The following is a 27,001-nucleotide window of genomic DNA, read 5'->3' on the forward strand; positions in this document are numbered from 1 at the left end:
TTCGCTTCCCTTCTTTCGTGAGCTACTTGTAAAGCCTCATCAGACAGCCACTTTGCTTTCTTGCATTTCTTTTTCTTTGGGATGGATTGAGTTGCTGCCTCCTGAACAATGTTACAGACCTCCATCCATAGTTCCTCAAGCACTCTGTCTATCAGGTCTAATCCCTGAAATCTATTCCTCACCTCCACTGTATATTCATAAGGGATATGATTTAGGTCATACTTGAATGGTTTAGTGGTTTTCCTTACGTTCTTCAGTTTAAGCCGAAATTTTGCAACAAGAAGCTCATGATCTGAGCCACAGTCAGCTCCAGGTCTTGTTTTGGCTGACTGTATAGAACTTCTCCATCTTTGGCTGCAAAGGACATAATCAATCTGATTTCGATATTGACCATCTGGTGATGTGCATGTGTAGAGTAGCCTCTTGTGCTGTTGGAAAAGAGTATTTGCTATGATCAGCGTGTTCTCTTGGCAAAACTCTATTAGCCTTTGTCCTGCTTCATTTTGTACACCAAGGCCATGCTTGCCTGTTATCCCGGTGATTTCTTGACTTCCTACTTTAGCATTCCAATCCCCGATGATGAAAAGGACATCTTTTTTGGTGTTAGTTCTAGAAGGTGTTGTAGGTCTTCATAGAACCGATCAACCTCAGCTTCTTCGGCCTAAGTGGTTGGGGCATAGACTTGAATTCCTGTGATGTTGAATGGTTTGCCTTGGATTCGTACTGCGATCATTCTGTCATTTTTGAGATTGTACCCCAGTACTGCTTTTCCCACCCTTTTATTGACTATGAGTGCTACTCCATTTCTTCTAAGGGATTCTTGCCCACAGTAGTAGATATGATAGTCACCTGAATTAAGGGTAGGATAAGTCCTACTGCTATCGTGCAAAGACTTGTAAGAAATATGTATGTGAAATTGCTTCCTATCTCCACAAGATGGCAGCAGATGTATTTTTGTACGTGATCCTGCTGGTGCCAGGGCAATCTCCTGTTTACATTATTCGCTGTAATTTCTAGGAGGGGAAATGGGAGGTTTCTTCACATTTCTCTTTGTGCTTAATCTCTGCTTTGCTTTATTCCTGACCACTTAGATCCTAAGGCTGCTCCCACTGATCTTAGGCTCAAAGTTGTAAACAGCACGGCAGTCAGCCTGCAATGGAGTAGAGTGTACCCGGAAACCATCCAGGGACAGCTTAAGGAATACAGAGTGAGCACAACCAAAACCAAATCATTTTGACTATTAATATGGCTAACCCCTGACACTAATGTTGACTAGACACTTTGTCTTGTATACAACGGGGATGATGACACGAAGTACTCAGAAAGTGCTAAATGGCTTTGAAGGCCATTGTTATGTAGGCAAATATGTATGTACAGCTGGGGGGAAAGTGCCAACTTAAGATCCATATGGACTTTTTTTTTAGGTCCAGAAAACCTAAAATGGCAAAGTAAGACATAGTGCATATTTTGGTAGTGTGTATTAGTGTCTATTTTGGTCCCGGTTTAGTAAACAGTCACCAGCCCCTGTGTTGAAATTGTAGCCATTTTAAACTATCATGCTGATTGTAGCTTCCTCCAAGAATCACAGGGAAGTAGAGCTGTGCAATTTGTGTTGAGGTCTTTTGTGGGGTGAGCAAGGCGTGACAGTCAAACCAGTTTTACCATTTGTAATTTTTAAGTAGGGGAGCCAACCTGAATTTTGTTTTACCAGTCAGTGTTCAAGTCCAATATTCTCTCAATCTTTACTATAATTTGGATTTTCCCTCCCTATGGAATGGTACATTTTCATCCGGTTTTTCAGGTATATGAATGTAGTATTGGGGGGAAAAATGTTTTTCTGCCTTCTGGAGGCAAAATTAAAGTGCTTTCCATAAGCAAGAGAAGCCATGTGACATTTTGATCCACGGAGCATGAGATGATTGCTCAAACACCTTCTTAGCCAGTCATATCCAGAATACATGCCGTATGGTTTAGACATCCCAAGTTATGACCATCTCGTCATTGCTTGGTCACTTACAAAGGCACAGTTCTGAGTAGATGCTGTCCTATAACGGCGCTCTGCTAACAAAACAAAACTGGCTTCTTTCATCACTGTGAAGATCACAAATTGGCTTTCGAGGTAGGTAAGGAAATCAACTTCTCAGGTGGTTTCTGCTGACTTCTGTGTCATCCCCAGTGTGTATTTGACATCTTCTGGGTGCTTCCAGGTGAGGCTTTTATTATGAAATTGCTCTGCCTCCCTCTCAGTATTTTATGAGGGGGTCCAGATGACAATGTCTTTTTATTTGTAACCTTCCTATTTCTTCCCATCACTTCTTTTGTCTTCTTTCTTTCCACGGAAAATCCGTTAAGAAGGAAAAGACAGAATAGTTGTACAATGTCTTTTAATTGGTAGTTCTAGGAGCCCTCTGTCTGGAAGCACCCCAACCCACAAATGTTATGTTTTGGCCTAATCAGAATTGAAATATTGTGCTGTGAGAACTAGAGGATGTCACACACACACACACACACACACACACACACCTGCAAATGTATTCTATCTTCAAGGTCATTTTTTTCTCCTCTTTCCCTATCATCTATCTTACCAAAGAGAAAACAAAACAAAAACCCACCCAAATCAGAAGCAAAACATGTACTTCCAGAGTTTCTTGAGATGTGAGCAAAGATGTGCTCTAACCATTTTCACATTTCTCAGATCTGAAAATTTTCCTTCATAGAGTATATTTTGTGTTTTGCTTCTGGTTTTTCTGCCTCTGTACAGGAGTCTAGTTATATCTCAAAAATTAGGGTTCTCTTATTGAGTCTGAACAAATGACATTTTCTTTACTAAATGACTTAATAATCAGTGAGAGGTGGAGAGAGAAGTGCAGTGTGAAGACCGAAAGTCAGACTTTTTCTTTTTGTGGGGAGGTCTTTGTTGGCCGGGTGTCTTACTTGCCTGTTTGATTTTGACAAGGCCAATTAATCTTTGATGTGCCTCAATCTCCGCATCTATAACAGTAACAACATTGACTTCCTCCTCCCTTGTGGAATGACTGGTGAGCTTGAACTAATCATTGTATGAAAGAAGAGAATGCATAGTGATTTTGTTCTTGATACCCAGTAACACCCAAATAGGAAATGTTTTACTTGCCTTACATGTTTCTTGAAGGCTTATTACTGGAGAGAAAGTAGTTTGATGAAGAATCTATGGGTCTCTAAGAAAAAGCAGTCTATGGGTTTTATTGGAGACCGGACACGGGGCATAGTGTCCCGGCTGTTTCCTTACAGCAACTACAAATTGGAGATGGTTGTAGTCAATGGGAGAGGAGATGGGCCTCGAAGTGAAACTCTGGAGTTCACAACACCTGAAGGAGGTAGGTTCCTCCATAATATTTGGCCAGCTTTGCAGAATTCTATCCTTTCATGGGTGAAACATGAGGGTGGGGAGGAATTCTATTAGACTGAGTGCCTCAAAATTCCATGTGTTCCATGGAGCAAGTCATCAGTCCTGATAAAGACTATACATTATTTTTAAATTAAAAATAATTCAAGGCAGGGGGGTTGAACCTCTTTCAGCCTGAGAGTCAAATTCAATTTTGGGGAGCTCTTGGGACTTGCATTCCAGTGGTGGGTGGGACCAAAGGAAAAAGGGGGAAGGCTGAAAGCAACGGGAACAGGGCCAAAATTCAAACAATACCAGCATATTGTAGCTTAAAACCTCTTACTGCCAGGAATGAAGCCGTAGGAGAGGCATTTCAACCTTTTAGAATGGAGAAAACCCTGCACAAAAGACAGGAAGCCACCAAATGATTGGCAGTGGGGGGGAAAGGGTGGGGCCAGGTGAAGGGGTGGAGCTATCTGAGGAAACCTGAAGGGTCAGATTGGGACCCCAAGCAGGCCAGATTTGGCCTGTGGGCCTGAGGTCCAACACCCCTGCTTTAAAGTCATCAGCATTTGGACAAACATTTGTGTTAGCTGCTTTCCTGATGTGTAAGGAATACTTAGGCTGGTTTCTGCTACCACGGTATACTGTGGTGTCCCCCTCCATTATGTGGAACAGCATAAAGGTCAACCCAATAAAGCCTTAAGGAGTGGAGTAAGCAAAGAAGCCATTGTTGCATTAACCCCAATGATATTTTTAAACCAGCCTTAGACTCATTATGCATGATAGGTTATGATAGATAAGTGAATTCAGCACAGGCAGAAATAAATGAAAATGTTCCAGGAAGGCAGCGCATGATGCAGTGGCCTGTAAAACCAGGTTTATTTCTAGTTCTGTTGTTTATCTGCTATGCATTCTTCTATAAAACTATGCCCCTCCTGAGTGCCTTCACTATACAAGGCAATAAGATCTATGGAAGGGCTTTGCCATGTTGTAATTATGCCTTAACTGCATTCAAATTCTATCTGGCTCTTAACATGCTCAAGGATGGATTTGACTGTACAATTGAGAATTGTGCTTGTATTTGCTTTCACAGCTGGATCAATAGCTTTTCATCAGTTCTCATAACTGGCAATGATGTTTACCGTTGCCATGTTGTATCTTTCTAGTGGATCGTGCTTTGATAAGCACCAGAGGCTCTTGTTGAAATCGCAGAACTGCACACTAGAATCGGTTATCTTAATGCTAGAATATTCTTGCTAAGAATGTCTTCTGGTTATATCTTTAGCAAAGTGAATCCTAGGGTGAAATCCAGCCGTCTGTCTGCCAACAGAACAAACCATTCTAGGTGGATCAGATTCACCCTCTCCTCTGCAGCTCTCTGCATGCCCCCAAAATCTGCTCTCCGGGGTTGGAGGACCCTCCAGAACAGATTTGGGGGAGGGATCAAGGAGCAAGAGGGGAAGGGGAAGTCCTGTTGTGCCAATGGAAGTACACTAGTGCAACTGGATGGAGCTCCTAGTTTTTCCTCCAGCTCTTGCTGCTTTGGGTAACTAGATCAAATTAAGTCTGACTTTTGCATAGCTGGGGAGCTAAATCCTGGAATTCATATGCATTGGGCAGAAGCTGAACTGGGCCTATTATCTGTGTGTTCTTACAACCTTACTATATGATGTATTACTATGACTGTAAGTAAGCCTGTAAACTCTGGCAGTTTCAGCATAAAACTCTAAGCAGCTACATCTTGGCAAGGAAACATTAAAAGGCAACTCAGTTTAATTGTAATGAGTGCAACTTGTAAAGAATAAACACAAAACCTGAAGCAGTTTAGTCTTCAGATGCATCTCTTGAACTCAGAGGAACATAGATGCATCAGATGATATGTAACCAAAATCACCATGGCTATACATCACTGTCCACTTCACAGGAATTAGGAATGACACACTGAATTAGCAATGTGCTTGTGATAGAGCATTCATGCAATCTTTATTAGTAATAAGAGGGATCATCTTAATGGCAAAATCCTGCCAGGCAACAAGCAGGTTAAAAAACTGAAGGAGCAAGTAATTATGTGCATAGATCATCTGTGTGATGCTATGTGGTGGTGGTGGATCAATTTATGATGTGCATCCAAATTAGCACATTGTGTATCCTTGAGTAGCTGGCTTCTGAGATACTGTGGAGCCATCTTCTGTTCTCCTAAGAGCCTAACAGCAGATAAGATCTTGGTCTCCTAATATTACCCTAAGTGTTTGGAGCTCAAATGCTGCCCTGTGGTATGGGGCAGAGTTGGGGCAGCATTTGCTCAATTAAAAGCTTTGGAGGAGTGATTACAACATGTTGCCCAAATATACGTACTTCAGGAATTTATTCACATGTTCAGCATCCATCCTGTAGGATGACAATTTTATGTCAGTTAGTTTAATTCTTTAAATTCCACCCCCCAACCCAGTAACAGTAACTATCCCATTTTAAGTCCCATTGATTTCAGTGGGAAGGTGTTAAGCGCATGCTTAACTTCAGCAGCAGCTCAGCCAGTCTGCTGCTGGTGGGATCCTGTCCCCCTAGGTTGCTGTTCAGTGGTCAGCAGCCTCTTCCTACATGCTCCATCCCTATTGGGAGCTGCTGCTGCTTGACTCTTGCTTTGAAATCAATTGAACTTAACAGGGCTTGGCTTTGGTTGTGACAAACCAGTCACAAAGAAAATGTGACCTTTGTTGCTGAAAGTTCAGTATTGTCACTCTTGTTCTGATACATGTGTGTGTGTTGAGCCTAGGAAACATAGCTAGTTCCAGTGAGGGGCCTTTAGCCTGTGATGAAAGGAAACAGACCATTAGGGGGCCATCCTAAAAAGGTGGTATGATGAAATCCAGTAATGCAGCAGATTTTGCCATGCAGCACTAAGCAAGCGGTGAGGTGAACTTTTAAAAATTCTACATAAACTGTATCTAACAGACAAGCCTAGGTCAGCTTATGTGCCACTAGAGGGCAGCATGACACACATCCATGATTAAATCCGTTGGATTTATATATGAACATGCAAAAGTATGAAACAGTAGCGTAGATGCCTGTTAGCGAGTATGCAGGCATGACTGTGTTGCATTGAAACTGCAAGCAGTAATGTTATATGGCTGCTAACAGGTTCTCCATGCCACCAGTATCCAACTTTCTATGTGCTTATTATTTCAGCCAGTCTGCATTTTCAGTTACGGTCCCTTATATGTCTTTTTCCTCTTCCCTTTTCTCTCCTGGACCCATCTTTCCCTAAAGTACCCAGTGCCCCAAGGTATTTCAGAATCCGTCAGCCAAACCTGGAAACCGTCACTCTGGAATGGGAGCACCCTGAACATCCCAATGGCATTCTTATTGGATACACCCTTAGATACCAAGCCTGTATGTCCCATGCTTGTTTTTTGGTTTGGTTTGTCTCTTTATTAGTCAGTAATCGGAAATGCTTTGGAGGCTGAATAGCATGTCCTAACCCACTAGTATTTCTTAGGAGTCACTAACAGGTATATGAAGAATTTTGTTTTTGTCCAACCAACTGATTCTTCACTACAAGAGCCCTCCTCCTTAACAAATCCCATACTTGAAAGCTCTGTAGGACAGCCTTCCCCAGCCTAGTGCTGGGAGTTGTAGTCCCAAACACGTGGAGGGCCTCCTCAGCTGGGGAAGGTTGCTGTAGGACCGACATAGAGTATAGTCTTTGGGCTGCGTGAGGGTTACAATCTTAGTCATGATAAATGAAGTTCTTCTGTCTCAATCAGCCAACATTCCCCAGCTGTTTTTTTTTAAACAGTCCCTTAAAACTAATATATATTCCTCTTGAACAACAAAGCCAGTGCTTCCGTCAGGTGCTGTCCTAGGATGAGAGGTGGTGAAATGTGTAGCTTAGCATGTTTCTCAAAGCAAGACTGAAGCCTACACGGCCTGCCTCTCTCTCCAGTTAACGGATCCAAAAGTGGCAGAACAATGGTAGAGAACTTCTCTCCTAATGAGACAAAGTTTTTACTCCAGAGGACGGACCCCATATCACGCTACAGATTCAACCTGCGTGGCAGGACGCAGATTGGGGAAGGTGAGCCTTCCACGGGGGAGTCGCCAATCCCACTGAATGAAGGTAAGTCAAAACGTGGCGCCAGTGCGACCTTGGCGTGTGAGAGCTGGGCCCCGGTGGAGCTAGAAGTGCAAGCGGTGTTGAAAGTATTCTGGCATCTGCACCTAGCTTAGATAGACACCAGGCTCCTGCTATGAACTGAGCCTGACCGACTGGTTTTTAGCTACATATATTCATCATTCTGGATCACAGCCATTACCTGATAAATGCCTTATGAGAGAAACTTGCGAAGATCTTCAGAGCCGTATTGGGGTGATTGAAGCCACACAGTTTAGACCTCCAGGAGCAGGACCCTACTCCCACCGTCACTTTCCCTTCCAAACCCCCATCCCATCATCCATCCACTTCTTGGGAGAAGGTCCAAAGAGGGTTCTAAATCACTGGGTGGGGAAGACCTACATGCACAGAGCAGGCTCCCCTCGTCAGACACTTGGACAGTGAGAGGGAGGGGATCCAGCAAAGGGGGTGGAGTCAGTTGGCACGATCCTGCTCCGCACCATGTTAATTGCATGGTTTATACAGCTCAAATGGGGCTTCTATCAATCACCCGCCGTTTTGGTTGTGACAGTGATACGGAGGGACAGGTGGCACAAGTGCCTTGTGTCCTTTGCATCTCTGCCTCATGTGAAATTCGACACACATTGGTGGTGGAGTTCACAGTGGAGTTAATGATGTTCCAGACACTAGCCTGTACTGTAGTTCCTCTCTATTTTCAAAGGGCTCAAGATGCTGTTGACAAACAACTTCAAGTAATTTCCCACTGCTTCTCTTCTGTAAAATGATTAGGCATAAATTATTTTTCCTGGCATGTGATAATACGGGTTTTTCTTTGTGTAAAGCAGCTTTAAAAGGCCTTTTGTGTTTCAGAGGAAGAGTTGATGTAAAAGTTCTAAAGCAGATTTTACTCAAAACTTCTCAATGTTATGCTATAGGCAGCTTTTCTTTAAGCCTGTATTAATTCTCTCCTCCCCCCCCTCGCCCCCGCAAATACTGGAAGAATGAGGTTTTAATAGCCTTTCTTGTTCATTGAATGTCTTCAAATGGTTTTAATGTATTTCCTTTTACTCCTGGCCGAATTTTAAAATAACAGCACAGTTGCTAACATTTCTATTGCATTTTATTGGTCTTAAATTCAGCATTTCTATTTAAGGAAGATGGATTTAGCCTTAGTTTTTTAATAATGGATGTGTTGCAGAAAAGCAGTTTAGAAGTATCATCAATACATAAATATCCTGTGTACTTCTTGAAAATCGACAGTTGTGTCCTTTGGGCCTGGAAGATTTATTTTTCCGAATGGCTGTTTGAGCTTTAATGATGGCTGAGCATCAGTAAGCTACTAGGTTTGGGCAATACTAGTACTCTCTCACTCTCTCTTTTCAATATGTACTTATGACATGATGCTATCCTGTATTAACAGGATTCAAAGTTGACTAAACTGCCAGTAACAGTTTACGTTTGGCACATTTTGTTGTTGCATTTATTTATGATAGTTTGCTACTCTTTCTCCCAATATTGTGTGTGTGTGTGTGTGTGTGTGTGTGTGTGTGTGAGAGAGAGAGAGAGAGACTCTTAACCAGAAAAATGATATGATTATCATGTCCACTACCATATAATTTCCACTTTCCATATAATTTCAGTTTTTAAGTTCTGTTCTAAGTCTGTTTTATCAGAAAATCAGCTCAAATGAGTTTGTTTTCTAGTTTTTATTTTACTGACACCAGCATCCAGCTTTGCTCTCTGTGCATCTGCCTACACATAGGTCTATTAAGTATTTTCTTTCTTTCTTTCTTTCTTTCTTTCTTTCTTTCTTTCATATCTTGTTATGTTTTTAAGATTAGAATCCACTAGCTTTCCACTAAACAGGTAGACAGGGAAGGACTGGAGTGGCCTGGCAACCAGGCTAAGCTCACCCCAGATTAAGACCTCCAATCAAGACGGAAGGGGTAGGAACTGTACCTCATTACCCCTCCCCACCACATTAGGACTCGTGACATCCAGCCAAGCAAAGAGGAATCCCTTCCCAGCCTGGAGCTTCCCTGTCCCTAGATGAAGCCTTGGAGGCTGTGCATGGTCTCTGCCCACCCCCCCACCCCCCGCAGCCCTTTGGGAGCCATTTGGGGCTCTTGGGGTCAGCAGGCATGCCTCACAGTGGTTCCCTTTGTTCAGCCCTAACCTTGAGCAGGCGCACATGGGGCACACCAGGTTGCCTGAGGGTAGTACAGGTAAGGCCAGAGTTGCAGGAACCCGGAGAGCTCCAAGCTGGAAGTCCAAAGGAAGTCTTTTATGCAGCCCCTGCCTCTTTTCTGGAGGGTGGTGAGCTTAAAGGGACAAGCACTCAATCTCCTCTCCATTATTTCCTTCTTGGCTCATTGCCTGCACTGACTGTTTGGCAAAGGGGGTCCCAGGTGGAGAGGCAGTTGATTCCTTGGGAACCTCAGGCTCTGGAGACTCTGGGAAACCTTGTCTCTTGGTGGACAGCTCTAGCCCAGGCCCCGTTTTGCACCCCATGTCTGTGTCAAAATCTGGGACCAAGGAGGTGAAAAGGGGAGTGAAATCACACTCCTTGCTGGTTTCACCACTGCCAGTTTCACAGCAGCAACTACAAGAGCTCTTCCCAGTGACTGCTGGTTGAAAGCTCTTATTTTCTTTTCCCAGAATCCATCTGGGAATGATGTTATGAGATTATGTAGCATCTCATAATCTCATAACATTATGAGATCCATGATGCTACATAAGAATTCCAGAAAAACGTCTATTTCTGCTTCATTGACTACGCTAAAGCCTTTGATTGTGTGGATCACAACAAACTGTGGCAAATTCTGAAAGAGATGGGAGTACCAGACCACCTTACCTGTCTCCTGAGAAACCTGTACCACGGTCAAGAAGCAACAGTAAGAACCAGACATGGAACAACCGATTGGTTCAAAATTGGGAAAGGAGTATGACAAGGCTGCATATTGTCGCCCTGCTTATTTAACTTATATGCAGAGTACATCATGAGAAACGCCGGGTTGGATGAATCACAGGTCGGAATTAAGATTGCCGGGAGAATTATCAACAACCTCAGATACGCAGATGATGCCACCCTAATGGCAGAAAGCGAAGAGGATCTCAAGAGCCTCTTGTTGAGGGTGAAAGAGGAGAGTGCAAAAGCTGGTTTGAAACTCAACATTAAAAAAACAAAGATCATGGCATCTGGCTCCATCACTTCCTAGCATATGGAAGGGGAAGAAATGGAAGCAGTGATAGATTTTATTTTCTTGGGCTCCAAGATCACCGCAGACGGTGACTGTAGCCATGAAATTAAAAGACGCTTGCTCCTTGGGAGGAAAGCTATGGCAACCCTAGACAGCATAGTAAGAAGCAGAGACATCACCTTGTGGACAAAGGTCTGTCTAATCAAAGCTATGGTTTTCCCAGTAGTAACATATGGCTGTGAGAGCTGGACTATAAGGAAGGCTGAGCGCCGAAGAATCGATGCTTTCGAACTGTGGTGCTGGAGAAGACTCTTACGAGTCCCCTGGACTGCAAGCAGGTCAAACCAGTCAATCCTAAAGGAATCAACCCTGAGTGCTCATTGGAAGGACAGATACTGAAGCTGAAGCTCAAATATTTTGGCCACCTAATGCGAAGAGAAAACTCTCTGGAAAAGACCCTGATGCTGGGAAAGACTGAAGGCAAAAGGAGAAGGGGATGGCAGAGGATGAGATGGCTAGATAGCATCACTGATGCAATGAATATGGACTTGAGCATGCTCCGGGAGAGAGCACAGGACAGGAAGGCCTGGCGTGCTATGTTCCATGGGGTCACGAAGAGTCGGACACTACTGAACGACTGAACAACAAAAGCATCATGAAGTAGTGGCCATTTCCTCCCCTGAAGTCTTGTGGGAGTGGTCATCAGGTAATACCCTCCCCAGATGGATTCTGGGAAAGAACATGGCAGCCACTGCCTGCTTGGAAGACCTTTATTTGCCACCCCAGCTAAGCCTTCTGTTTTGCTGTATTTCAAGTTCCTCCACCCTGACAAATTGCCAACTCTCCCATTTCACTGCCCTCAAAATAATGGGCCATTTATGGTGGACCATAGATCCTGCTTGAGGAAAAATCCATTAATTTTGAGGGAAGTAAAAAAAAAGAATTGATAAGAGTAGCAAAATTTCCTAGGGGCACTTGACAAGGTTGCCCATTGTCAAAGTTATAGTGTGCTCGTTAGTAAGGCTCACTGATGAGTTTGGAACAATTCTTAGTTTTTTGGAATGGTAATTAACTGATAATCAACTATTTCTTAGCCAAGCTTACCTCACAGACGAAGTGGGGATTTGAACCTAAGTTACTCTGTTCATAGTCCAACACTTTTACCACTGGCTATCAGATGCCCAGAACAAAATTAAAAGAAAAAAAAAACAGTTTTCTACTCTCAATTGCATTAACAATATGGGATAAGTATAAGGAATGGTTGAGCCCACTAACAAAATGTAATAAATAGACACAGTAATAGATTAGCTAGACTTTAATATTCAGCAAGTAACATTTTCAGATCTGGAGAAAAGAAGAGAGATATAAAGATTTAATTGGTGTAACATAGTGCTAGTTCATGGGGAAATTAGGCACTTATTAGGCACAAGATAATAAAATTAAGATCAAACTAATGGTATAAATCCCCGTCTCAGGTAAAGGCATATTTGTATTCTTTCTTAAAAGACATTCTATTTTGGGAACCACAACAACCCTTGAGTAAATTATTGGTAATAAGAAATGCAACTTGTCAATATTCTATAAAATTTTCCTAGAGTACGAATGTGAATTGAAAGAAGTTAAAGAGTATATGATGAAATGGGCTAAATATATTGGAGACAGTAATCTATATGTGTACAAGAATATTTGTGGAAAACTGGAAACTGCTTCACAATCAATGTAAATACCAGAGAAAACTGATCTGAGATGCTGTCTAGATGGTATATTAGTCCTTACATATTAAAATACAAACTACAGCCTAAATTGCTGGAAATGTCAAAAAGAGAAAAGTGTTGTTTCCCCCCATTTACAGCAGACATGTCCTTTAGCAAGAAGATACTGGAGGAAGGTTAAGACTATAACGGAGAAGATTTTAGGGTATAATCTACAGTCTGATCTGTGATTATCTCTTTTAATTTAAGAGAAAAATGCTTTCTAGAGAAAAAGAAGTGGTTTTCTACATTGTAAAAGCTTTTAAAATTGTATATGCTAGATAATTGAACAAAGCATAATCTCCAGCTGTTGGGGTGTGGTTTGATTAGATAGGGGAATTTGCTTTGATAAAGCAATTGCATGTGTTTGAAAGAAGAAGACAGAATCTCAGTACTTCTGTTCGAAATTGGATATCCTTTATTCGTTTTGGTATGATAATCAACTGCACTACTGTAAGGCAATCAATGAACCCAATATAAGAGCATCTCTGCAATCCACATATATTTTCATGCAAGTTTAAATTATTTTTATTGGTACAGGGAGAGTTATAAAACAGATGCGTTCGATCGCCTCCATACCCTGCTAACTGCAAGAGACAAACTGGAAATGCATGATGGCCCTTTCCCGTCACCCCAGTAATCGACCAATGACCCTCAGTAGGAAAAAGCCACAATTTGCAGATTCATAAATGGATAAAATACTCTTTGTGAAAAATCTGTCAAACTGAGTGAAAGTTCAGTAGCCCTCAGGGAAGGGAGAATGAAACAAAGCTGGCTCTCTTAACATGCTGTATGTAGCATTTCCAGAAAGTCCGCAAATTCAGTTCAGTCTCTTGCTTTATTTAAAGGGCTGTTGCTTTTTAATCTCCCAAACTATAATATGTGGGAAAACATTTCTTTGAATGCAGATTTTAAAAATGAATCACTTGTCATTTATCTGTCCGCAGGCAGGCTCTGGGCATGTTATATATAGCATTTGCCAACCATTTTGCCACGCATCTCTTCCCATACTGTATAAAAGGAAGAATTTACATTCTGGCTGGTAGTGGTCAAGGATTACCTTGCAACAGGGACTTGGTGACCTCTGAAGCTGCATGTTGCACTAATTTGGGGGTTTGCTTAAAATGTGCAACACTGTATAGGAAAAGAAGGGTGGAGCATTTAATTACTGGTTATGGATGATATCTCTAGAAATGTTAATCCTGGGTTTGTTAGATGTTGGCAGCTGTGCTTTTGAAATATTGTTAATAATCTGAACTAGCCAAAGAACCATAGCACACAGCACTCTAAAATACCTTTTTGTACCTATTTTTGGAGTAGGAATTAATTTTCAGACTGTAAATACAGTGGCTACCTTTAGACATAACAAATCACAATCTGTTGTTATAAGAATAAACCAAAGCAAGTTTCAGGCTCGTACACTCTCTCCTCTCCTTTTGCCATCCTTCACATGCAGAAGGGAAGATTAGAAGCTTCTCATTTTAATTTGTAGCAAACCATAGTCTGGCAATTTGAGCAAACCACAGTATACAATCAAATCAGGATCCCAAGCCATAGCTTAATCCTGTTTCAGGATCCTGGTTTGATTGCAAATTGTGCTTTGCACAAACCATGGTTTGCTACATTCAGAAGAAATGGCAAACTATGATTTGGTGTAAATTAGAAACGGAAGCTCTTCCCTTTGTATGCAATGGAAGAGGGAAGGGAAGGGAAGGGAAGGGAAGGGAAGGGAAGGGAAGGGAAGGGAAGGGAAGGGAAGGGAAGGGAAGGGAAGGGAGAAGTGTACAAGCTTGATGATTCTCCTGGCTCATTCTCATAATGGCAAACCATGGTTTGTTACTACATCTAAATTGAGGAAGTGGCTTTGTTGCTGATACTGTAGGGATGGGGGACATGTAGCCCTTCAGATGTTTTTGGACTACAGCTTCCATCACCATTGGCTATGCTGGCTAGGGCTGATGGAAGTTACAGTCCAACAACATCTGGAGGAGCACACCTTCCCCACACCGGTGATACTGTATGCATCATGTAATGAACCCCATTGTCTACCAGCCTTCTGTATTAAAGCAACAGCAATGTATATAATATTATTTTATGTAAAATAAATAAAAAATGTCTGGAAAAGGGTGATCCGTTCGAAACTACTCTTTCCTTCCCAAAGCCGTGTACCTATCTTTCTCTGATTATTTGGAATCATGGCATTGCGGAAATGAGCCAGAACAACGTGGGCCTCACAAGACTAGTGGAGCTTTCTGAAATTTTTGAACAGCAGAGTTTCTAAAAAGTGAACAATGCTCTTGGCGCCAGTCTAGTCGCCAGGGTTCTCTCTCATTTGTACCGACTTCCAGCTGTGGCTGCCATGGGCTGAGGGGGCCGTGTGCATGCTAGCACTAAGTGAAAGAGCATTTTGCATGCCGCTGTTAGCATTTGTTCAAAGCAGCACACAAAATGCCAGGTGACATCGACTTCTCGCTTGGCACCCGTATCAGCACATGAATGCCTCAGCATGTGACTGTACACCTGGAATTCTGCAAGGATTTAATCAAGACTGCACTTGCCTTGTGAGCAGGCCCTGAGTGGGGTCTCATGTGTGAGGTATTTCAGGCTCTTCAAATAAAAGCCAGGGTGTCTATCACTGAGATTATTAATGAATATTGAGCAGTCTCCATAGGCCAAGCATTTAGGTCCATTAGACAATGAGCGATATGCAGCTAAGCATTTGGAATCACACAAAGAATATTGCCTGAAACAAAGCTTTGCCCATTTCCTTTTCTCCTCCAGATGAGAGAGAGGCATTTATAAGTGGAAGGAAAGAGATATCCAAGCCACTGCTTCCATTTTTCACAGACATGAGCTGAGCCAGGGGATCAGAATGAAATACAGTATTCTTGTGGTCATTTGCATGGCATATTGCCCCATCCGTCATCAGTGTCTGGGAATCGATAGTGGGCTTGCAATGAAGTAGTACTAGAGTAAAATTTGTCCTGACATTTAGGGGATTCAGATTGAAGCCAACAGGATGTAAAACATGCATTTTTTGTTGAATTTAAAGCCACCAACTGTGTGGAACTTTAGCCCCCAGAAATGAAGATAATGGAACCAAATCTTGCACTGGTTTGAGAGTGATTGGGAGGGGGGGTGTAGCAGCAGGAGATTTGAGCGCTAATACATTTTCTCTTTGTTTCAGCCTCAGCCTGCCAAGTTTATATCACATTTGTGCTGTGGTTTTATATATATTTCTGTGTTCTCTCTTTCCCTTCTCTCTTCATGTTCCCCTTCTCTGTATTTGGTGCTGCACCCTCTGAAGTTCTTCCAACCTCAGGTATTGTACCAGCCGGCAGCATAAACAGGCATGGGGCAGTGTGAACGCAGGCTTGGCACTTGTGGGGCGCTGACACCGTATGAGCATGCACCACGTTAACCCTTTCAATGCGGGGGGAGAAGATAAAAGTTTAGGCAGATGTGTTGGTGGATACCCTACTCTTTGTGAGTAGGAGAGCAGGCCCATTGAAAGGGTTGACCATAATATTTGAGCTGCTGCGCATGTGTGCATGACAGGCTTCTGCTGGTTTTTGGTTTTGGTTTTGCTCTTAACAACACTGAGATACAGAGAGGCTGTGTCTGTTTAAGCACAACAGGGACAGCTGGAGAGAACAGAAGGCTGACTGGGGAATGAAGAGCTCAGTCTCCAGTGCACACTGTTGGACGGGTACACCACATCTCTGGTCGCTGTGGCTTCCCCCATCCTCTGAAGCTACATGTACTCTCTTATATGAGAGCTGATCCACAGGTGTGGTTGGGAGGAGCTTTTCCAGGGGAAGCCCTGGCAAGCCAGATACAGCACACTGACTTTAGGTAGCCTATGCCTGCCCTAGATCATAGCCTTACAACAATGTATAAAGGCAAAGGGACATTGCTAAAAAGAAAAGACTCCCACTGAGCAGGCTTTAGAGTGATGCTCATTGTAGCCCAGTGACCTATAAGCTAAGAACTGCTCCTTCCTGGGCATCTCTCTTCTATAAAACTGTGCCCAAAGCACCCTGCTTTTGGAAACCTGTCTCTTTGGAAGAGCATCTGTTTTCCAAAAGCATCTTGGAAATAGGCACATTTTACTTCAGACATTGTCACAACAACTGTGGGGTGGTGGTCGAAGAAGGTGTTTGATCTGCCTTCAGAGAATGGGAGCCTTTGCCTGTGCAGTGACTATAGGAGGAGGGGCTCTTGTTTTCAGACACAGAGCAAGACAATTTTGCTTTCCTCAAGTTTAGAGTGTGTCTGGCAGATGGGCTACTATAGAACCCCTTGGCTAGCACATGCAGGAGAATGGTTGCTGATCAGATTGTAAATGTATGGAACTTTCACTTGCCCAAGTCAGCGAGCCCTGGAGAATGAAAACACATCTTCTGATGCAGCCTTCCCCAACCTGGTGTCCTCCAGATGTTTTGGACTACAGCTTCCATCAGTCCCAGCCAGGATGGTTCCTCACAAGATACTTTCAACTAGAGGAATCTCCTTTGGCAGGAGTCACAATTCAGAACACTGGAAAATATGACGGCATTTTGGAATCCTTGGTGCTCTGGGGTTAGCGGTATCTTGGGCAAGAAAAGGAGTCCCTTTCCTGTTGAGTTTACATAAGCTGCTCCACTCAGAGAATTAGAGGAAAAAATACCCTGTCCACACTTCCTGTCCTGTCTAGAACTCATTTTTGCATTGGGTTTGAGCATTTTTGCCAGGTTTTAGTTGTATTTCTAAGGGTGGTTCAGCTTCTTACATACGCTTTTCCTCGCCATATTTTGTTGCAACTGTTCCTTTGGTTGATATTACTTTGCAAACTTAATTTTCTTATGTATATATCCTCCCCTTCTCCTCTGCTGTATTTTTATTCTCTAAAATACAAAGGGTAGCAGATTGATCTGTCTTGTGCATTAAAGAACCAAAAACGCATTCTTTCTGTTGAATGGTAATCAGGGTCATCCCTAGTATTAGGCAGAGTGAAGGAACCACCTTAGGCAGCAAATGTAGTGGGGTGGCAGTGGCTGCCGCCACCCCACCGTTCCTCCAGAGCCCTCTGGCTGTTCCCCTCTCTTAGAAGACAGAGCTGTGTATGCCACACAGTTGTCCTTTGTTGAAATACAATGCATCGGGCAGTCCAGTGAGCTTCAGTACATGGAATGGATAGGGGGTGCCCCAGGCAGCAAAATGGCTTGGGCTGGGCCTGATGGTAATCAAGGTTCCTCAAATGTTTGGTTGGGCTCGGCAGGGCTGGCTTGGGGTCTTTTGCTGCCCTACATAAATTAAAATCTCCTGCCACTGCCCCCCCCCCCCGAGACACACACCATGTCTTATTGAATGCTGATGAGAAACATAACATTAGCACATTAAATGAGCAATAATTGCCCCAGATGCTATTTTCTTGCCTTTGTTTCTTGCACCTGTTTATTCTGTACCCTTCCCCATCACAGCTGTGTCTATGTGCTGGAAGCTGATGGAGATCTGAAGTCCATTGAAATGCAGGGGATAGATAACCCAGCCAACAAGCTGCTAAACTGCCTCCATGTGTCTCCTTTATTTAAATATGCAGGCAGATATAGCCTCTTAAGATATAGCAGAGGTAGGCACACCTGGGATCTTGGCACTCCAGACCATTTCCTAGTTTGACTCTATTGTTGAGTTGATCCTGGGGTTTGGCAGCCAACCATTTCTAATAAGTAGCAACACTTCTTTTTTGCTTCCTGCTCTGCAGAGGCAAATTAAGTGTTGTACCAGTTGCCAAGCAAGGGAGGTTAATGGGGAAAAGCAGAGTTCAGCATGTGTATTTGTAGCAGTCCTCCTCCCCCAACCCATGACAAATCCCACTCCTCAACCCATGGCACTGATGCTGTATCCAAAATGGCCTGGTGCCATTTTGAAAGAGGCACTCTGCTTCCTTGTATTGCTTTTGAAAAAAAAATGTCAGTCCTGTGGCAAAATATACTGGAGGCTTTCCTGTGTGGTCTCCAGAATTAAACGGCTGGTTACCACTGGTGATCTGTGATTATTGTATTTGTACATCACTTTTGCCAATAAACTCATGATGAAACAACACCAATCAAACCCAAATTCAACTGATGGGATTGTATCCAATTCTGCTTAGAGACTGAATGGGAGAGTAACATTGGATACAACCCTTGGATCCATTTGAGCACATACGGATTTCATAGTTCTCTGTGACCTGGTTCTGCCTCACTCTGGCCAATGTTTTATTTGTGCAAGTAGATGATACTGGACTTTAACAATCATGTTATTACCTAGCTTGTTTGTTTCAATCAGATCAGTTCAAACATGATTTTTATGGCTTAAAATCACATGCATTCCTCAAGGGAAAGAGAATCATCATAAGTTTTGTTTGTTTGTTTTTCAGAGGGAAGAACCAATTTAATTGTATGGTTTTTAAAAGACTTGCAGACAGGCTAGCTTAAGTATGTTTATAGTTGCATCCATGGGAGATCTTAAACAATGCAAAAATTTGCACTTTGATTCATGCCACATAGAGGTATTCAGAATAGAATTATTGGATTTAATAATGTTAATAAGTGGAAAGTGGTAAAGTCTGACAGTTCTGGAGATGTAAAATTGATAGGACTACTGAAATCTTCTGTACAATGTGAAAAATGCTATTTGTTCAATGGAAAACATGTTCCCTATATATTGCAGATTTAAAAGCTGACAGTGCTCTGTAGCATATTTTGCAGTGATATACAACTGAATAGAATAAGGCTGTACATTTTGATGAACTGAAACTTCAGAGGTTGCTGAACCCCTGTGTGAAAACAGTACCTTCATGGCATAGATAAATTAGCCTGCCTAATTTTAACATATGTGGCCTAGAAGGATGTCAGTGTGATATTGCACATATGTTCAAATTATTAGCCCTTATGAGTGGTTGTATTTCAACTTCTATAAGGTAAATATATAAGAAGTCAATATGTAATTGCTGATATCCTATGATGGTTGACATGAGTACAAGGAGCAAAAAGCTCTGTGCTCCATGTTTTCTTTATGATGTGGTATTTGAGATTGCATGAGCTTAACCAAAGGTTTACAGTAGTGACAGAAAAAGATTTGTCATTCATCACATACACTTAGCAATCCAGCGGTGAGCTCTAAGAAAAATGGCTTATTAGTTATTGCCCTCCCTCTCCTGTACGCTTGCTTTACGGAATGGTTGTCTTGTCTGCTAAGAGTAATGTTCTATTGCTCTTTCGTGCTACACCATAGAACAACTCCATAATAGCAATCAGTCCTGGCTTCTTCTCAGGAGAGAAGATTTACCCATGTGTGTTTGTTTGACTGCAGTGTAAGGAGTTATACTAAGGATAATCTAACTTTGGGCACTTTTCCAAGAACAACTTCTAGAATTTTTGATTCTGTGCCCAAGAAACGGCATCTGCTGACTTCTGTGGAGCAGGATTGGGTCACAAAATATTTGGGATGTTGCTATATAAATCCCACCACACATAATATCTACCTATTAGAACACGAAACTTTGCCAAGAAGGGAAGGATTAGATGCCAGCCGGTAGAAAATAAATTACTTTTTAGTCTTTCTAGAAAATAATGTATTTGGGAGATAGGTCAAGTGCTTCAGTATTAAGAGTAGAAGGACAAGAAAAGAAAATTAAGATGATTAGTTCTTCACCATAACCTTATTTCAGTCTTCATACTTGTGGTTCATTCAATTTGGCACTATCATATCACTTACTGAATTACTGTATGTATATGCCTTTTTGCAATCATTAGATCTGGAGTAAATTGGTGGGTTATTTCTCTTTCCATTTCCTCCCATTGCCAAATGTGTGTGGGGGGGCTCTCCTGGAAATTGGTTTGGCTCCATAAAATATTAATCCAGCCCTTCCAAAGCCTGCGTGTGCCATACATGCTCCCTGGGAAAGCAGTTATTGTAATCTAACAGCCTATTAGAACCTTCTTTGAATAATTAAATAATGGTATGAGTGTGAGTAGTTCCTTAGCCCATGGTGGTACTAGATCTTTAGAAGTGTATGGCCACATTTTAAATGATGGAGAGGAGTTTGAATTTACATTTATGGCTTTCTGGCATTTATATCAGTTAAGCAGAACAGTCTATATGTAAGCAAATGAATAGATGTGTATTAGGCATTAAAAATGGAAGTACATAGAAGCCAAGAGGGAACCATTTCAGTCTCCTATAACAGTCTACTTTGGGCCTTTAGGGTGCTCCATTTATTTTAGGAAAAAAAGGTTCAGGGGATAGGACAAAAAAGCCTACTGAACCAGAGGTTATTAACAAATTTGATACCATACGTATTGGTTTAAATTTTATTTATTTAGTCTTATTTCTAAAATTATCTCTGAGTCAGCTTTCAGCCCAAATAAGGCCCTCAAGGTGACTTACAGTTTAGAACTTTAAAACAGTTTAAAAACTTTAAAAGAACACCAGAACACAACAAATTAAGAACAGGAGAAGAACAATCTTTTAAAAACAAATCACTCAAAAGCCATGCAGAGCAACAAGCTTTGAATGGGCCACCTAAGATTAAATAAAGAATGTAAACAAGTAAGATTATAGATGGGTTATCTCACTCTCAAACATGTCCCTTATGTATAGAAGAGGTTCAGCGGGTATAACTTTTCTTACCCCTACTTTAATAGCTGCATCTGCCAAAAAATCTTCTTCTGTACCTAAATAACTTGTACTGGAGTTTTACAATAAGGTGAAATTAGGATAATCAGCATGGATAAGATATATCTATCTATGTATCTCTTTCTGCACACACCACCTTTCCTGTGTATTCGTTGAAGCAGTCCCAGTAATAAACCATCCCATTTAGTTAGGCAGAGCCCCAAGATTCAGTGCTTTCCTCAGCCAGTGAGAGCAAACAGCATTTGTATCTGCATGTAGAGGTTGGTTGCAATCACTGAACATAAGTAGAGCCCCTTACTCTGGGGAGAATCATTATTCAGGGAGGGTCCCTTGGTTTCATTTACTTTTAGGTAATCAAGTAGAAAGCAGCACATCTGTTGTGTGTCTCAGCCTGCTTGAGCTGAACTCTCATAACCACAGCCATTAAGCACAGTCTCACAGCACAGACGAAGGCCGCCTTATGCCACAAGAGCCTATCTCCAGTGCTGTGGCTAATCTGTCTTCTACTCTGCATCACTGATGACATCAAGGCAAATGCACAGTCCCAGCAAAGAATGATAACTTCTCACTAATGTTAGTCCTTGGTGAAGGGTAAATTGTGCAAAACTGAGGTTAGAGCATGGGTGTGGAACCGGCAGGCTGGATGCAGCCCACATGGACTCCCCATACACACACACGTATGCACGTGCACGTGCACACACACATGCGCGCGCATGCGCACGCACACACACACACATGGTAGTCTTTTAAAGGCTTCTATTGGTTCTAATGAAAGCTCTTCTTTTTTAAAAAGAAAAGACCTAATTGCCATGTATGTGAGCGGGTGATTTTCGGAGGGGTTGCAGCTGGGTAGGGGAGGGTTAGCCCTCCCCTCCCCTCCCCACTGTGCTGTGACTCCTTCTCCCTGAAAATCACACACAAGAGAACATTTATTCTTTAAAGAAAGCTTCCATTAACACCAATGGAAACTTTTTTAAAAGACCAGTGGCTGTGTGTGTGTGGGGGGGTGCAATTTGTGGGCAAGGAAGCCACAGCTCTCCAGGGGGGAGTAAAGTGGTAAGCTCCCCCTCCCCATGCACTGCAGTCCTACCCTGAAAATTCCCCCATACCCGCACAACAATACAGCTTCAAAAAAGTGCTCCTATTGAGGGAGGAAAGGGGAGAAAGAGAGAGAGAAAGGAGGAGAGAGAGAGCAGGAAGAAGGAAGAAAGAAAAGGGGGAGAAAAAGAGGGGGAGAGGAAAGAGAAAAGGAGGAAGATATGGGAGAAAGAAACAAAAAAGGAAGAGAAAGGGGGAGAGAGAGAGAAGAGGGAAGAAAAAGAGAGAACGGAGGAAGAAAGAAAAAGTTGGGAAAACCGGGGAGAGAGAAAGAGAAGGGGAAAAGAGAGAGAAGGGGAGAAAAGGGAAGAAGAACTGGGGGAGAATACGGGAAGAGAAAAAAAGGGAAGAGGGAATGGTTAGATGAAAAGGGTTTTGAATGTGTGTGTATGTAAGAAACAGAGAATAGGGGTAGCTCTGGCCCCACCCATTTTTGGTTCTGATCCTGCCCACTGCTGGCAAGTGACTGACAGCTTTTGCCTGAGAGAATGTGACCCTTGATGGTCGGGGTCGTGGGAGGTCCCCCACCCTTGAGTTAGAGCAAGGGATAGTGATTTTGCTTTTTCATCTGAGTTGGTATATGTCCTTTTAATAAGATATTTTAGGTGGACAGATTATTTAAGCTTCCAGCTTTCCAGGGACACAGCTGCATCACATAGCTAGATGACTTACAAATGGAGTTTTAAACAAATGTCAGGTTGCTGTTCTAGACGTTGGGTTTTTAACAGGGAGAGAGTGACTGTAGTGGATGGCACCTTCAAAGCCAGGCCCACACTGGAATGCCAAGAATAAACATCTTAGAAACACCAGCCTTTAAAATACAGGTGGAATTGTTGGTCCTGCCTCTCGGTTGAGACCTGATATGGCCAAATGGCCTTAACCACCACAGCCTTTTATGCAGTGTCATGACTGCAAAAATAGAGACCTGGGTGGGATCGGAATACAAATCAGACCTTCCATTTTGGTATGTTTTCCGAGTTCCCATCTTCAGAGTGAGTGAAATAACAATTGCTTTTCACATGTGGGTCAGGATATGGCTTCCAGGAGGCACTGTGCTTCAGAACTCTCCAGGCCTTGTGACACAAGGAGGTTTGTGGCTCAGGTGCTGATTTTCCTTCCACTACCACATACTGTGGTGCCTGCGCAACTCACTTAGATGGCTGCCCCCCTCCCCACCCCCTCGTGCCCATTACCCTTCACAGTATGCCTGTCACTCCTCATATGCCACAAGGCTCTGCTTCTTATCAAAGGCCCCTTATCTTTAGGCCTGCAGTGTACTCTCATTAAGGGGCTGGATTTCAAATGAGAAAATTCCCCTCTTTCTCCCTTCTGTCTCTAGCAGCTGAGCATCTTTCTGCCACGTATTTAATATTCAGATGGAAATGAGCACATGCCTTTAAGTCATCTTTGCCATCAGGGGAGGATTAGGCCTAAACCCACCAAGCATGGAAGGGCATCTCCCCCACCCCGCACGCTCTCTAGTCACACACTTCGTTTCCATGCTCCTCCATCTGGACTCTTTGCTTTCTCTTGATCTTCCTCTTTCCACAGCAGGGAACTTGTCAGCACCTGCTAATCTAACTTTTCGTCCCTCCAATCATAAGGCCAAAAGATTCTACATTTATCTGCCCTTTATCTTTATGGCAGGACAGCAGCCTTCCCCAATATGGTACCTTCCAGATGGGTTAAACTACAACACCCATCACCCCCAGCCAGCATGGCCATTGGCACCAGGTTGGGGAAGGCTGCTATGGAGTTACTAAGCAATGCGACTATGCTGCCCTGAGATGATATTTCTAGTTCTGCTGTTAATTCTAGTTCTACTGATTCTATGCCTGCTTTTTGTAGGAAGTACTTTGTATCACTGCTGCTCTGGTGGTACATAATGGCGTATTAGTCTGTAGAAGAGTGGCTCTGGCGGTACATAACGGCACATTAATCTGTAGAAGGTATTATTGCTTTCTATTCTAATGACAAGTAATATAAGATGTCTAGGTTGAACCACCATGATTAAAATCTCTGTGTTACTCACACCTAATCCCTTGACCATTTGGACTTGAGGGATGATTTATGCTGTCAGCCAAGGGTTCAGAGGTCCTGCCCTCCTCCTCCTCACCTATGCCTTCTCCATCTCTTCCTTAGTTCCTTCATTAGAGCCTTGTGGAAGTACAGATTACTTTATCTCCAGAGTGGCTAAAGCTCTACAGCAGGAGCAGGCAACTTGGTGCCCTCAGTTTTGTACTATAACTTCCATAAGCCCCAGCCAGTATGGCCAATGGTCAGAGGTTATGGGAGTTATACTCCAAAACATCTGAAGGACTCCAGGTTGCCTACCGTTTGCACAGCAGGCTGGTCTCATGTTACACTTGCCATAGCCTGTCCATGCCAAGGTAATCTCCACCATGTTGTAAGGTTTAGAAATGCTTGACATAGGAGTCATCTGCACCCATGCTAATGGTTGTGGGGGGGGGGCAGGGTTGCACCTGCCCAGAGCAATATTCAGAACCTTCTAGAGCTAAGCCAGTAAAAGATTTTGGTGTGGAGAGCTGTTTTAACAGTGACAGTGCATTGCCTAATAAGCAGAGCCAGCATCTTCCTGCTCATTTCCTTTCTGGCCACCACAGCAGCAGCAGTAATATCCACCCTTGTCATCCATTTTTCTCTGTTCTTCTCTCCTGCACTCTCTCACACTCTTTCTCTCTCTCGCCTGGTTTTTGTTATAGGGTGTCTCTCATTTGTGCATCTTCCTTTGTTTGCTTACCATGGTTTTGAGTGCATCTGTTGGGCATGTGTGTGGAATCTTCAATCAGAAAAATGGCATGAGGGAAAGAATAAAGTTCTCTCCCCTGCCCCGCAGTGCCACATTCCCATCTACCCACCACCACTCCAGCTGCTGTTAACACTAATAGGATCTCCTACCTCACATCTAGTTTGGCCTTCACACATCCAGCACATGTGTGAACTGGCCAGAAGAGTCTTTTGTGAAAACACATCTGGGCACCTTTTGCTTTTCCATTCTACAAGTACCAATGCAGCAGCCCTGAAATCCCCTTCAGCATCCCGCATCTTCCCACATCCCGCATCTTCCAAAGATCCATTCTGACCTCATTAGCACATCATCCAGCAATCTTTCTGGCATTGTTCAAAGTGTCTTGTGTAGCAAAGAAGCCTGAAATACATGTGCAGTTTGCACTGTGTAGTTTTTGTTGTTTTACTCCCAGCAGGCAAAGCTAGTCAATTTTGCTGTAAGAATGTTTCTTTAGTTTTTAGAATACCCTTGAAATGAAGAGTTAAGCAAGTGCACAGAGTTGCAACTTTCTCTGGACAGAAAATCTGGGCCTTAACAGGATGGCCATGTGTCCCACTTTATAGTCCTATACTTGAAGGGCTGCCAGGAGACTGCCCCCGGTTTGAAGGGCTGCCCTGTCCAATGCTGGTTTAAAGATAAAGGACCGTACGAAGGAAGAGCCCATCAATAGTTAGCAGCTGGACAGCCGACTGCGTAGGGAGTCATATAGGTCAGCTGGCCACAGTCTTCCCAACTATGGTGAGATGTATTGTATTTCTAGTTAAATTATAGTAATTATTTCTAAATGTGTATCTATACCTATACATTGGCATATGCAAATGTTATACAAAACTGTGTCCACTTTTGTCCTCTTTTTGGGTGATGCATCAGTGGCCACCCTAGCCTTTTAACAACTGGATACATGGCATCTGTTTCCTTCAAGCCCTGCTTCTGAATTTTCTGAATTTTCTGGAAGCATCTGGTTGACCACCGTGGGATAGGAGATGCTGGACTTGATGGACCTGTGGTCTGATCCAGCAAAGCCCTTCTTGCATTCTAATGCATAACAGGCAGAAATTCAGTAAATGCAGCATTCCCTGGCCTGGGGATGTCGCAGTGGAGAAATGGCAGCAATTTCATTCCTGCCTTTTTGCAGAAAGGCACATTCTAACCAGAAAAAGATGGCAGCTTAACAAGTGCAGCTTTCTCCCTGCATCAGATACAGTTAGTGATAAGGAAGCTTCACATCTTTAATTTCTACCTGCTGTGCAGCTGTTAAAAGCACAGCTGAGGGAGAAACATGGCAGACTTAGAGGTGTTATCCTCTGGTCAATCCCCCGCCCTTTTTTTTATTTTTTCTACACCTGACTTCAAGGAATACCCCCACCACACAATCTACACCAGAATATTGGCTTTGTAAATTACGTTGGATGTGATCAGATATATTTGGAGAGATTTTGGGCCTTGGTTTTGTAAATTATACTGGATGAGATCAGAGATACTTGGGGTGATTTCATGGCTTGGGGGGGGCACTTTGCATGTGCTTCATTAAAAAATATTGGTCCACCAAATATTTATACCACATTCAGCTGTTTGGGTGACCTTTGACAATTCTTAAACCAATGAGTTTTCCCAAAAGAAAAGAAAAAGTATTCCAGGTTAGATACATTCTTGAGATAAAAGCTGTCCCACATGCACAATACCCCTTTATAAATGATGCTCAGAAATTACCATCAAGAAAAGATGAGAGAATTCAGAATGAGTGCTTGGAAGCTTTAGATCGATACCAGGAAAAGGCTGATGATGATGATTCATAAAGCTAGCACTTAATCGTCGTTTTTTTGTTATTACCCTACAGTGCTCCCTTTTCCCCAAAGCTTCAAGCTCCCTTTCAGCAAAATGCTTGACTGTGTACTTAGCCTGAACAAGAGTAGGTTTAAGTAAGACCTAATTGCATTATGCAGTATTGGCCCTTATGATGTGTTAGTCTTCTTTAGCTGTTTGTTATCGTAGATCTGATTCAAG

The 27,001-nt window shown here is 42.8% G+C and overlaps 1 protein-coding gene across 1 annotated transcript in view; it reads left to right on the plus strand.

Moving 5' to 3' along the window:
* NFASC (neurofascin) overlaps positions 1 to 27,001 on the plus strand; it is a 222,563-nt gene that overhangs the window by 153,003 nt on the left and 42,559 nt on the right. Inside the window, exons 25-29 of the mRNA XM_084853243.1 lie at positions 1,092 to 1,207; positions 3,152 to 3,356; positions 6,635 to 6,757; positions 7,311 to 7,484; positions 15,737 to 15,751. Coding sequence (XP_084709369.1) covers positions 1,092 to 1,207; positions 3,152 to 3,356; positions 6,635 to 6,757; positions 7,311 to 7,484; positions 15,737 to 15,751 — 633 coding nt within the window. The remainder of the gene's footprint in view (positions 1 to 1,091; positions 1,208 to 3,151; positions 3,357 to 6,634; positions 6,758 to 7,310; positions 7,485 to 15,736; positions 15,752 to 27,001) is intronic.

This window comes from Heloderma suspectum, chromosome 4 (assembly GCF_057233095.1).
Source record: "Heloderma suspectum isolate Gila_16-S chromosome 4, 16-S_ref, whole genome shotgun sequence".
In the NCBI taxonomy this organism is placed as follows: Eukaryota; Metazoa; Chordata; class Lepidosauria; order Squamata; family Helodermatidae; genus Heloderma; species Heloderma suspectum.